Consider the following 13,794-nt stretch of genomic DNA (forward strand, 5'->3'; position numbering starts at 1 on the left):
GTTTAGAAAGGTAAAACAATCTTTGATACTTGAAATGTAATTGCAATAATGTTGTAAAAACCTCATAACTCTGGTTTCAGGTTTAAATCGGTTTTAGCACTTCCAATTTTTAATGATTTAGGGCTCTTTTTACTAAACGGCGTTAGAGGTTTTTAACACAAGCCGGAAAGATAAATGCTCCAGCGCTCAAAGAATTCCTATGAGCGTTGGCGCATTTGCCTCGCTGGCCCACACTAAAAATCTTTTAGTAAAACCCAGCATTAATTCTTAAGGCTGGTTTTATAATACATAAAATACTAGTACACCAAGTCTCAAAAACAAATTATATAGCACCGTTATATACCAGTGGTGTAAGAGTATCCCTGTCTTATTCTTTTGGAGGCCTGAGGCCTAACATAAGAACATAAGAATTGCCGCTGCTGGGTCAGACCAGTGGCCCATCGTGTCCAGCAGTCCGCTCCCGTCGTGGCCCCCAGATCAAAGACCAGCGCCCTAACCGAGACCAGCCCTACCTGCGTACGTTCTAGTTCCGCAGGAACTTGTATATCTTTGTCTTGAATCCCTGGAGGGTGTTTCCCCCTATGACAGCCTCCGGAAGAGCGTTCCAGTTTTCCACCACTCTCTGGGTGAAAAAGAACTTCCTTACGTTTGTACGGAATCTATCCCCTTTTAACTTTAGAGAGTGCCCTCTCATTCTCCCTACCTTGGAGAGGGTGAACAACCTGTCTATCTACTAAGTGTATTCCCTTCATTATCTTGAATGTTTCGATCATATCCCCTCTCAGTCTCCTCTTTTCAAGGGAGAAGAGGCCCAGTTTCTCTAATCTCTCGCTGTACGGCAATTCCTCCAGCCCCTTGACCATTTTAGTCGCTCTTCCCTGGACCCTTTCAAGTAGTACCGTGTCCTTCAAGTACGGTGACCAGTGCTGGACGCAGTATTCCAGGTGGGGTCGCACCATGGCCTGGTACAGCGGCATGATAACCTCCTATCTGTTTGTGATCCCCTTCTTAATCATCACAAGCATTCTGTTCACCCTTTTTGCCGCCACCGTGCATTGCGCGGACAGCTTCATCAACTTGGCAACCAGTACTCCCAAGTCTCTTTCCTGGGATGTCTCTCTGAGTACTGCACCAGACATCCTGTATTCGTGTACAAGATTTTTGTTACCAACATGCATCACCTTACACTTGTCCACATTAAACTTCATTTGCCATGTCACAGCCCATTTCTCGAGTGTGTTTATGTCCTGTTGCAGGTCTTCGCAATCCTCCTGCGTCTTTACTACTCTGAATAACTTTGTATCATCTACAAATTTAATCACCTCGCTCGTCGTTCCAATTTCTAGGTCGTTTATAAATATGTTGAAGAGCACAGGCCCAAGCACCGAACCTTGCGGCACTCCATTGGTGACGCTTTTCCAGTCCGAGTATTGTCCATTTACCTCCACTCTTTGCTTTCTATCTGTCAAACAGTTTTTGATCCATGTGTGTATTTCACCTTCAATCCCATGGCTCGCAATTTTTTGAAGTAGTCGTTCATGTGGGACCTTGTCAAATGCCTTCTGAAAATCCAGATATACAATGTCGACCGGGTCACCTTTGTCAATCTGCCTGTTAACTCCCTCAAAAAAGTGCAGCAAGTTTGTCAAGCAAGGAAGGAAGGAAGGAAGTGATTCACTAAAATAAAAAGCAACACCAATTGGGCTGTTCGATCCAAAAATAAGTGACTGCTGAGGACCAATTGCTGAGGTCCTTTCCGACTGCCCTGCTTCTCTGCTCTCAGCTCCGATCTCCTGCTCTCTCCTGTCTGCCCTGAATCTCTCCTGCCACCCTGACTGGCCGCCCTGACTCTCCTGTCCTTCCCTGCACTACGAGTCCGTGATTTTAACCCGTGGGTTTAAAGCGGGTTAAAACCATGGGCTTGTGAAGAAAAAGTAAAAATAAAAAAATAAAGTAAAAAAAAGGTCGCTGCTCTTAAGCATGCACAGACCATCTACAGATGGTCTGCGCATGCATCAGGATCACTAAAGAGTGATTCCGACAGTCGGATGGGGGCGTGATTCCGATCGCCCTTATTTGCATGAAGGCGATTCGTGAATCAGCCCCCCAGATACAATTCGGATCCGATCTGTGCCCTTTGTGAATCTAGCCCAAGGGATTTTATTGAAAGTTCCTACTGGAAGTCCCAACTAGGATCCTGGTTCCTCAGGGGACATACCAAACTGATAACAGGATATTACTGTGGTATTTCTATTTCGGGTAGTCTTGAAAAAGACCTTTAAGAACAGACTGAAAGAAGTACCGACAGCCAAACTTCTAAAGAAACTTGTTGAAGAACTCACAGCTGTGAGTACCTTTCATTTGTTGTACTGTTGCTCTTAAACTACAAAATAAATATTATATAGATTAACAGAAGGATTCTGCAGATGAACTGAATATAGCAAGCTCACAAGAAACAAAAGGAAAAAAAAAAAAAAAATCTATGAAACTACCAAAGATTGAGATTCAAACGCACTTATACAGATCGCATAAGTGCTTTATTTAAAAAAAAAAAAAATCTTCACCACGTGAATGTATCATTTTGGACATATAAACCATTATATAAAGTTATCCAACCAAAACCTGGGGTGGAATTCAGGGCATTTGAGGGACGATGTATAAATTAGATGTCTTGAGATCAGCATATCAAGAGGATGTAGCTTAGGTTAAAAGATATGGGGCCCGATATTGAACCAAGGGAGGCAGCTCACCAGGCTGGCAGACGAATCCAAGGCTAGTCGGCCAACTGGGAACCATTCCCGGCTGGTAAGTCCTGCTGAATATTAGCGGGATGTTGTTTATTTACGCTTCTAATTTTCACCTTTAGTCCAGTTTATACTGAGGCACCAGTCCTAGTTTTATTTTGCATTGCTTCCTTTCTTTATTCTTTTATTTCACTTTTCTCCTTCCCTCTATATTACAAGCAGCCCCTCTTTCCTCTCAAGAGTTAAACTGGATCTAGTACCCCCTCCTGGAAAACAAAATATTTAGCCAGTAGCAGTCAGATGTTTTTTTGGACACCAGTGGCTTTATACCCAAATATTCAAGGCTGGGCCATGTCTGAACACAAGCACTGAATATTCAGGTTTATGTGGCCAGCTATCCCTTATCTGGTTAAGTGCAATATTGTGAAACTAGACAAAAATAAAACTGTATTTTATGTGGTCCAATTTGTCCAATTAACTTAGGTTGTTAAGCACAGAATATTGGCACTTAACTGCAGAAGTGCTGACTCTGCCCCAGTTCACCCACAAAATCAAGTAGCCCTGATTTAACCAAACAGGAGCCTCTCCTGCCCAGTTAAATCATTCTGAATAGCAACCTCAAAATTTCCAATGACTTGCTTCAGTTGGACAATCCAGGGACATCAGAACCAAAATTGTCATTTCTGCTGCACTTAAGAGCTATAATAAACAGGAGAATAGCCCTGTCTCGGATTTAAAGTTTAAAATCTGTTCTTGAAATCAGTTTGTGTCACATTTTGGAAGGTTCATAACTTGAGACTGGCCTTGTATGCAGGAAGTTGATGGGCTGTTCTTTAAAAAGCTGCCTGCTTCTCATATAAATGGGCAGCAGGAAAGAAGTAGGCATGCTCTGGGTGAGGTGGGGGCAGAGAGGTGAAGGAACTTCTGTCTGATCTTCCTACCTTGGGAATTAGGGCAACCAGCAAGAGGGGGAAAATGAAATTGAGAGATTTGCAAGGATTACAGCAGAGGATCAGCTAGAGGTAAGGAGGGTGGAAAAATTAATGAACCGGTCACAACTATCAGGATGTGGAAAATGCAGAAAAAAACTTTCCCTGGGGAGAGGGAAGGAAGGAGAAGAATGCAGGAAAAACCTTTCAGTGAAACTTTTCCAGGGCTTTCTAAAGATGGGGGAGAGCTTTCTGAATATCAAGAGGAAAGATCAAACTAGGGATGAAGGGAAAGAGGATCAGAGATAAAGAGTAGGAGTTAAGGAGGGGAGAGAGGACCCTGGATTTGAGGGAAGAGAAAGAAATGGGGAGAAGGAGATGAGGACAGAAAAGCACTGGATTGAGGGGGGGGGGGGAATGCAAGAATGTAATGAAGGAGAAGACATATGACAAAGAGAAAAAGGAAAGAAGCCGAGCAAGAAGATCAAGCATTTACTCTGAAGGAAGCAGGTAAAACCAAAAAGCAGTTTATTTTTAAAAAATTCAATCCACCCCCTTTTGAAATCAGTGAAACACATCAAGGAGCTTGTAATTTTCTTTCCTAATTTTATATTTTATTTTGCAATCAGTTAAAAGAAAACAGGACATATATAAGAGTGTGCGCCTTGCTCCTCAGTCTCAGTTTAGCCCCAGGCCCCTAGCTTTCTCCAAATGACAATTTCAAGAAATGGACAACAGAAAGAAACAAAGATAAGACAAGACCAGAAACAGCAAGTCAGAAAATCAAGACAGGCAGAAAAATGTGGAAATTAATTCATTATCTGATAGGAAATATTAATAGCTCATCAGTGTGAAATATACTGGAACCTAAATCAATGTGGCTGTGACGCGCATACTAACAGCTTGATTTTGCTGTTTGATTTCAATTTGGGCATATATCATTTAATCTCTTGTATGAGGGGTGTTCACTAATTTATCTACCTCAGTAAGAAAGAAGAGAGTTTAAAAATATAGTCCCCGATAGTTCTATACAATTCATCCACTTTTCCTGCAATGACTTTAACCCCTTTGCAAATAATTTTTCTGTTTGACCTTCAAACAAGGACATCACAGCTTCCTCACTTGAAAACCACTGTCCATGGAGAGATTTCTTCAAAACTCGGAACAGGAAATATTCAAGGGAGCCAGGTCAGGACTGTAGGGTGGATGATTCAGCTGCTGAAACCCACATTTTCGGATGTGATCGTCATGACATGTGTACCTGCGCATTGTTGTAAAGCAGCAAGCCTGCTGTGAGTTTTCCCCATCTTTTCTCCTTGATTGACTCCCGCAAAGTGATCATTGTGTTGGCTTATGGATGTCTTGAACTCCATAAGCAAAAGTCTTTCATCATCCCAGAAGACAGTTGCCATGACTTTGCCTGCAGATTTTTCTGTCTTGAACTTTTTTGGGGCGGGGGATGACTTGTGCTTCGACAGCATTGATTCCATTTTGGACTTGGGATCTCTGTGATAGACCCAAGTCTCATTTCCAGTCACCAAACAATGAAAAAAATTAACTTGGTCTTCACGGAGCATCTCCAAGTTCTCCCAACAGCACTGGAGCCTCATGGCCTTCTGACATGGTGTCAGTGTTCTTGAACCTAACCTTGGACATGCCTAACTTTTCATGAATTATTTTCCAAACTGTATCTGCTGAGATGCTATTTGGGAAACTTTAATTTGTCTAACAAAATTAAATCCTTGACTTTCTTGCTTCCACAGGCCATCTAGTGTGAGGGTCATCTAAACCAGTGGTTCCCAACCGTGTCCTGAAGGACCACCAGGCCAATCGGGTTTTCAAGCTAGCCCTAATAAATATGCATGAGAGAAATTTGCATATAATGGAAGTGACAGGCATGCAAATCTGCTCCATGCATATTCATTAGGACTATCCTGAAAACCCGATTGGCCTGGTGGTCCACCAGGACAGGGATGGGAACCACTGATCTAAACCACTTAAACTGCTTGCTCCAAAATTTTACTTTGTAGGATGATGGGAAAGATTCACCATAAACTGCAGGCATGCGTTCACAGATCTCCTTTAGCTTTTTTCCTTCTTTTGTGAGAAATTTTATCACTGAACGGAGCTCCAAATCTAGCAGTTTCTTACTTGATTCGCACAAGGACTCTCCTGTCATCCTCTTTCTTTGAATGTTAAACTCACAATAAGCCACAACTGTGCATGAGAAACCTCGAGACATGTCACAACATGCACAGACTGGTTTCGACATGCTTGCTACTTTCTTTCATACTCAGGTAGATAAATTATTGAAAGCCCCTCATATGTAGACCATGGTAGCAATGCTAAGGCTTCTGTACTAGGTTCAAATTATTTTGCAATAATAAAAATTTTAAAATGGTACCTTTACATATATTTTTATAGTAGATTATAGTATTTTCCATGGAGACAGTCCAGTAATCATCATTATCCCCACCCCACCCCCTCAAATTAACTGCTTATTCACTACAGGCAGCATGAGAGACAAGACTAGTGTCCTAAATTCACTCACCCAAAATCTGGTACCTCACTCTAACCCCAGTGCACATGTAAATAGTGTTCTGAACTTCTTGAAGTTACTGGCAAATTCTCAAAGGGCTCCACTAGACTCCACTCAGGTAAGGGGAGGGGGACACGGTAATCATTCACACAAGGCAGCAAAAAAAGATAGCACCAGCCTTGTTCCAGTTGCTGTACTGGTGGCATGATCACCTAAACCCATAATGGATAAGAAGTTTTCCATCACTACCATCAAACACAAATCAATAGCACTGTCATCTTACAAAGCTTTCCTGGAGAAATTACATTATCAAGTTCTGGCCATTCTGCAGTACAAGCTTAGCTGAGACACTAATAAGGAATGTGATGAATCCTGCCCTGAAGGCACGTCTACTTTCAGAATCAGAGCTGATGAAAAAATATGTCTGTATGCCACAAGTTCACTTGCTGATGAAGAGTGAAATCTTGCCTGTGAATGTATCCTACAGCCGGAGGTAAACATCAAATATTTACAGAGTTAAATCTCAAGGCCCTCTCAGTATCAGTTGAGAAACTGATCACTGGCTATACTTTACTGAAAGTGAACCATTATCTGTTATTTTCTCCCCTATAAAACTGCTCATGGCGGTATTGAAATGCAACACTGCTGTTCCTACCTGGCCTGACAGTTTGCCATTCTCGTGTTGGGTAAAAAACTTCCTGATCCTCAGGGTCCAGCTCATCTTCTACTATTACGTCTCCATTCTCAGCCTCATGTATTTCATTTTCTTTTACTTCCATGAGGGCAAAATCCTTTGGAAGGAAAATATACACCTGGTTTTATTCCTTCGCATACAAACATCAAAACTTAAATTCCATGTCCTAATAAGATCTTAATCTAATCTTATATCCCTATACAGTATGCAAGGGAAGCGACACCAAATAACAGCCAGAGGCTTATAAAAATATCCGGAATAGACTCTGTGACCCCCTTTTTTTTTTTTCTTTGGCATTATTTTTGTGTTTCCAGATAATAACAGGGCAGGCACTCTGAAAACTCTAAGATGGTGCTAAAAGCAGAAAAGCCAAAAGGAAAAATTCAAAAGAACTTTATTCTTGTGGAGGACACACAACATAAAAAGGCTGTGTTTTATCCACACAAGGGCTGCATCAGGGGCTCAAAGAAACCAGAGGGTTTAAACAACTGCATTACTAACAGGTATAAACCATAAAAATCCATAAGATGGCAGCGTCCAACAATGAATCAAACTCAGCAGCTACTGATGGCAATAATAGTATTAAGTAGGATATGGGGGAGGGGGCAGATATGTGTGATACACCCCTAATAAAAGATGAAGTTGAATGATGTGGAAATGCTTTAAAGTTATAGTAAAAAAAAAAAAAAAAAGAATATTAGCATTACTGGCAAGCTGTTACTTAAAGTTTATAAATAGATGTTTTGTCCCAGCTGCTACTTCCTGTAAAATTGGGTAATAAATGGGTCCTAGAACAGGGAACAGGTCACTGTGCCCTAAGCTAACATTTTGTCCAATGCACTGAAATAAATAACGATCGCAGCTAGTCTAAATACAAATGCTAACAGGAGCAAAACCAACAGAACGTGATTTATAAGTCATTATAGAGTTGATGATGTTAGTGAAAATTACTAATGACAAGAAATCATATAACCAATGAACCAAATATGGACCTAGTGGCAAAATGCAGTCATATGCAATTTACCATTGGATCTTAATAAAATAATTGTATTGTAATTGGAAGATGTTCTAACTTATATATTAATAATAATATATGAAACGATGCAATGAAGTTAATAAAATGGCCTGCAGCCCATAGCTCAGAGAGACTCTTGGTTTGGATTCTGTCAGTTAGCAGATCAATAAGAGCTCCATAAGGCCTTATTATTTAACCTGAATTTGTCTGGTTGTTATTCTCTGGTCTCCCTCAGAGATGGAAGAAAGGATTGAGGGGGGGGGATAGGAATTCTGCCCATGTAGTTTTTTAGAGCAATCAGCTGGTGCCATGGTCTGTGGTTTTTGTGCTTGTTCAAAGGAACATGATAAGGAACTGAAGAATATATTAAAAGAAGCTGCAGGATATATTTAAAGCCATGGGGTTGTGGTGGCTTTGACCAATCGGGATAATGTTAAGAATCATGCCCATCTCTTGATGGCTTCAGATACCTGAGGGTATTAATAGAGTAAGGTTTCCCCTAAACAGCATGTTTTCTGTGGGGAGTGCCAGGCAAGAAATGGGATGAGTCATGGCTAGAGAAAGTGTGGCAGGAAACCACACAGAAACAAGAGATTTATGTTTAAGTGTCAGCTTGAGGAAGGTAGTGTGGTTAGAGAAACACAGAGAACAAGAGACAGGTTGAGGTTGCTATATAAGGCAGAAGGTATGTACCAAGGATCCAAGGCTTTCTCCGCTACTACTTATGTCAGCGCACTCAGCTCTGAAGCCAGTTATGAATGCAGCTTCAGGAGGGGGGTCACAACCCAGGCTGACAAGGTGCAATCAGAGACAAAATATCAGTGCACTTTAAGGGAATCCTAGAAGATTCCTATCTAATAGATATCTGTAGGCAGAAGATCCAGAATTTAAAAATTCCCCTTTGAGTGCTCAACTTGCAGATCACTAGTCTCCCTTCCTGCTTGCAGTTATAGCAAGCAAAACTGACAGGCTACTAGCTTACTCCCTCTTTCTCTTCACAGTGCTCTACAAGTGTTTCCTGTCTCCATCACTTTCTTCATAGCAAAATGGTATAAATGGGTAAAAAAGAAAATGCTATATATCTGATCAGCTAATGTTTTGTTTACTGTGCTTGGGAAAAGAAGCAAACTACTTTTAGAGTTTATGAGTCAATGTTGGTTCTCATGAACTGTAAAATGTCAAATTATCTTGAGTTACAATTTAATTGTTTAATGTTATCCCCTGTTTCTACTGTAATTATATAGGATTGCATTTCAAGATTTAGAATATTGTATTTGCATATGTGTGATATCTCAAGTTATAAATAGTGTGTATATTTTATTAATCTGCCTATTAAAGGAACTGAGCTTCCATACATTGTTAGTGTCTGAGAATTCTGGGATTTTTGGACCAAAAAAAATAGCCCAAAAATGGGGTCCCGATTTATATTCAGGTCAATGCCCCCTCCCAGAATTTTTTTTAAGGTCACCGCCGCAAGGCTCTACCCCCGCCTCCCTCCCTGCCCTAGACTCATATGGTACCTCATCTTGGTGATCCGCAGTGGAGGTGCAGCGGGCAGGAGTGAACTTTCCAAGTTCCTGCCCTGCTGCTAACCGGCTGCTGTGAGTTCCTTCGGCCACTGAGCGACACGAGCAGGAGCGCGATTTGGCGGTACTGAGAGGCATCCTTACTGGCTCAATGCCTGACAGGGGAGAGAAGGAAGAGTGCTGGGTGCAGAGCCTGACAGGGGCGAGGAGGGAAGGAAGGTGGCTGGGTGCAGAGCCTGACCGGGCAGGACACTTGAATATTAAGCCGACTTAAATTTGAGTCAACCATTTTTCCTCCTTTTTTGGGGGAAATGGGGGTCTTGACTTATATTTTAGTATATATGGTATTTTATTTTGCAAAATGCCAATTTGCACAATCGTAATGCTATGTTTTGACATTATTTCAGATCACTGATTGAAGAATATCAATTAAAAGTGTGAAATTCTCAAGTGTAGAACTCCAAGCCATCACGAAGTTCCTATTCCTGCAGAAGAAAACTCCAAAGGAAATCCATGAATGTATGAGTGAGTGACAAATACCCATCATACTCCAAAGTAAAGATGTGGTGTGCAAACTTTCAGCATGAAGATTTTGAGACTGAAGATGAAGCGAGGTCTAGGAGGCCTCAAATGGTGTCAACTCCTGAAATTGTTGACCATGTCCATGACCTGATTTTGGCAGATCAGCGAATATCTGCTAAAACATTTGCTGAGACACTGCAGATATCCATGGAATGTGTTGGGTGTATAATCCACAAGCAGCTGGGTATGCAGAAGGTGTCAGCTAAGAGGGTGCCCAAATGTTTGAATGCTGATGAAAAATGATATGAAGTGGACACTTCCAAGTTAATTTTGCAGCATTTTCAGTGAGCTGGTGCCAACTTTTTGGAACAACTAATTACTGCTGATGAAGCATGGTTACACTACTATGACCCTGAAACAAAACAACAGTCCATGCAATGGTGGCACACACAGCTTCTCCAAGGCCAAGGAAATTCAAGACTCAGAAGTCAGCAGGAAAGGTCATGACCACAGTGTTGTAATGACTATCTATAAAGTACCAAACAATTAATGCAGAATACTCCTATAACTTGCTGTGCCGATTAAAGGAGCAGGAACCTGTGGAAAGGAGATCTTTTTTTGGTAAGACAATGCATCTGCTCACAAGGCTGGCAAAAACCATGGATTTTTTGACAGCACAATTGGGGTTTCAGTGCATTGACCATCCACCCTACTCACCAGATCTTGCTCTATCTATTTTCTGTTTCCAAACCTTAAAAAGAATTTGAAAGGGTGACAAGTTTTCAAGTGATTTAGAGGTGACTGAAGCAGCGGAACAGTATTTCAGTGACCTGACATTTCAGGAGATGAACATGACTCTCCTACCAGTCCAGACTAACTCATCTTGGCAGGGAGATGAAAAGGATGCTCAAAGTCCTGAAAAACAAGGGCTCAACAGGACAACAGGGCCTGCTGCAGAGGCTGCATATGTGCCCTCATCCAAAGCATCACCTCCAGCATCACTCCCATGGACCACAAGAACTGGAGGCAGTCCCAAATCTTGGGGCCACCAGATCACACAATCTGTTCTGCATCTGAAGTTTCTCTACTTGGTCCTCCAGAAGGAAAATCATCCTCTGAGCAGTGTTGAAGCAGACACCCAGGTACTCCAAAATTTGCGAGGGAACTAGGTGACTCTTGACCGGATTCACAACTCAACCCAGGGTCTCCAGGAGAGAAATGACCTGAGAAGTAGCCAAACTGGCCTCCATTTTGAATCGGCCTGAATTAGCCAGACATCCAGGTTGGGATGAACTCGGATGCACTGATGACTGGACGTGACAAAAGCGAAGATGGGAAAGAAAGTGAGAAAATGGGCCGAAAGGAGCCACCCTTCTTTGGGGCCATGAAATAAATGGAATAACTTCCAAACCTTTGCTCCACAAGTAGAACAGCTTCCATCACTTCTAGCTCACGAAAATGTTGCAGAGTAAGAGCATTAACCCCCGCGCTGGTAGTGGCTAGCGAGGCCGGCGGTTTAGCGTGCGTTAAACCACTAGCGCGGCTTGATAAAATGAGCCCTAAGTTTTCAAGTTTTATTAAAAATTTTATATTCTGCTTATCAAATTTCTAAGCAGAATACAAGTAATTTTACATTAAAAAGTAAAATCTAGGGGACACGAACAATATAACAAACTAACATACTTGAGCATTTTTTATGCTGATGGCTGTAATTGATATTATTTGTTATATAATTTGTAACAAATTAATTAATTTAAAAAAAAACAAAAACCCCTAACTAACATACTGGTACACTAGGGAACAGGGGTAGAACTACATAGCCTATAGAAAAGAAAGACAATAAAGGGAAGAACAATTGGATGGGACCCTTCTGTAAGTAATAATCATAATAAAGAGAAGAAAAGTAAATGTGAGTATGTTAGCTTAAAGGTCGAAAGCGTCTTTAAATAAAAATGTTTTCGTTTTAAATCGTTCCAAAGATGATTCTTCTCGTAGATCTGCAGGCATAGCGTTCCAGAGCATGGGAGCTGTAATGGAAAAGACTGATGATCGATGCATGCTAAACTGGCGTATTGATGGGATGTGTAAAAGATGTTGGCCATTAGATCTCAGGGTTCTAGCCTGGGTATAAGGGATCAAAAGTCTGTTTAAGAATTCCAGAAGATTTGTATTGTGTGTTTTAAATGTCAAAAGTAGAATTTTATATGTAATTCTGCGTGTTACTGGGAGCCAATGAACTTTTATTAAATGTGGAGTAACATGATCAAATTTTTTTGCATTCTCAATGATCTTTATTGGTGCCACCGGGGAGGAGGTAGGTGGGGGAGTCAGGAGCTGGAGAGAGGGGTCTGAGGATACCATTGGGGGGTGGGGTTTGAATTGGTGCCACCGGGGAGGAGGTAGGTGGGGGAGTCAGGAGCTGGAGAGAGGGGTCTGAGGATACCATTGGGGGGTGGGGTTTGAATTGGTGCCACCGGGGAGGAGGTAGGTGGGGGAGTCAGGAGCTGGAGAGAGGGGTCTGAGGATACCATTGGGGGATGGGGTTTGAATTGGTGCCACCAGGGAGGAGGTAGGTGGGGGAGTCTGGAGCTGGAGAGAGGGGTCTGAGGATACCATTGGGGGATGGGGTTTGAATTGGTGCCACCAGGGAGGAGGTAGGTGGGGGAGTCTGGACCTGGAGAGAGGGGTCTGAGGATACCATTGGGGGATGGGGTTTGAATTGGTGCCACCAGGGAGGAGGTAGGTGGGGGAGTCTGGAGCTGGAGAGAGGGGTCTGAGGATACCATTGGGGGATGGGGTTTGAATTGGTGCCACCAGGGAGGAGGTAGGTGGGGGAGTCTGGAGTTGGAGAGAGGGGTCTGAGGATACTATTGGGGGGTGGGGTTTCAGAATAATTTGCAAGCGCCTTGCAAGACCCCCACACAAATAAGAGGTAAGGGATCACACAACAATCAGCGTGCAGTAAATGTAGCATGCCCACCCTCTGCCCCACCAGACATAGCCCTGGACAAAATCAAAAACTATTTTTTTAGCACAGGATGCACTCCGCTGTAAGCCCTTTTAAGCTGCGTTAAGTACATGCTAGCGCTTAGTAAAAGGCCCCCTTAGTCATGAGCAAATAGCAAAACAAACAGAACCCTGTTCTCATCAGTGACCAAAATCACTTACAGGGATTTGGTCACTCAAGCAGGAACGGAAGAGAAAGGCTGAAAGGAGCAAGATTAGTTTCCATTTGACAGTCCCACATTCCAGGTATGCACAGAGATTCATTATAGGCAGTCTGAAAGAAAAAGAAAAGCAAATTCATACACCATCCCTCAGAGGATGTCAACAAGTGTCTCTTGTCCATAAGAGATTATTGCAATGTAGAAGAATCCTTGCTCCTGACTACCTTCATCAGAAACACTGTCACCATTGGTTTTTAATAGTAAGATACCACAAATGTTAAGATAACAATCCCTGAAAACTTGTATTTATTTATTTAATTTAAAAAGCTTATATTCCATCAAAATCTAACTAAAAACATACAACATAATACAAACATTAAATCCAGTAAACTTCCTAAAATTGCAGCTTCATTCAATATTCATTATCTGCTGGTATTTGGTATCGAGTCCTTTCCGAATTATCACATATATTAATTCAAGAGGTTCACAGGCAATTAACCTACTACTTAATTTATTTTATTTTATTGTGTAGATGGATTTGAATGTATCTTAGATATGAATGATGAGTCTAGGTCTTTTCTTTATATTATGGAGTTCTTTTTAAGTTTCTATTTATTTAATTTGAATGTAATCTGCTGAAAACTTTTGCAAAATTTGG

The 13,794-nt window shown here is 41.7% G+C and overlaps 1 protein-coding gene across 5 annotated transcripts in view; it reads right to left on the reverse strand.

Annotated features, from left to right (window-relative positions):
- SIL1 (SIL1 nucleotide exchange factor) overlaps window positions 1–13,794 on the reverse strand; it is a 179,685-nt gene that overhangs the window by 142,625 nt on the left and 23,266 nt on the right. For 4 of the 5 annotated variants that reach the window (XM_033927650.1, XM_033927648.1, XM_033927647.1 and 1 more), the window contains exons 2-3: window positions 13,138–13,249; window positions 6,868–7,003 (exon numbers count right to left, since the gene is read on the reverse strand). In XM_033927650.1, coding sequence (XP_033783541.1) covers window positions 6,868–7,003; window positions 13,138–13,239 — 238 coding nt within the window. In that variant the 5' untranslated portion in view covers window positions 13,240–13,249. Of the gene's footprint in view, window positions 1–6,867; window positions 7,004–13,137; window positions 13,250–13,794 lie in introns of those variants that run through there. The other variant, XM_033927651.1, reaches the window with a different exon arrangement.

Source organism: Geotrypetes seraphini, chromosome 18 (assembly GCF_902459505.1).
Source record: "Geotrypetes seraphini chromosome 18, aGeoSer1.1, whole genome shotgun sequence".
Classification (NCBI taxonomy): Eukaryota; Metazoa; Chordata; class Amphibia; order Gymnophiona; family Dermophiidae; genus Geotrypetes; species Geotrypetes seraphini.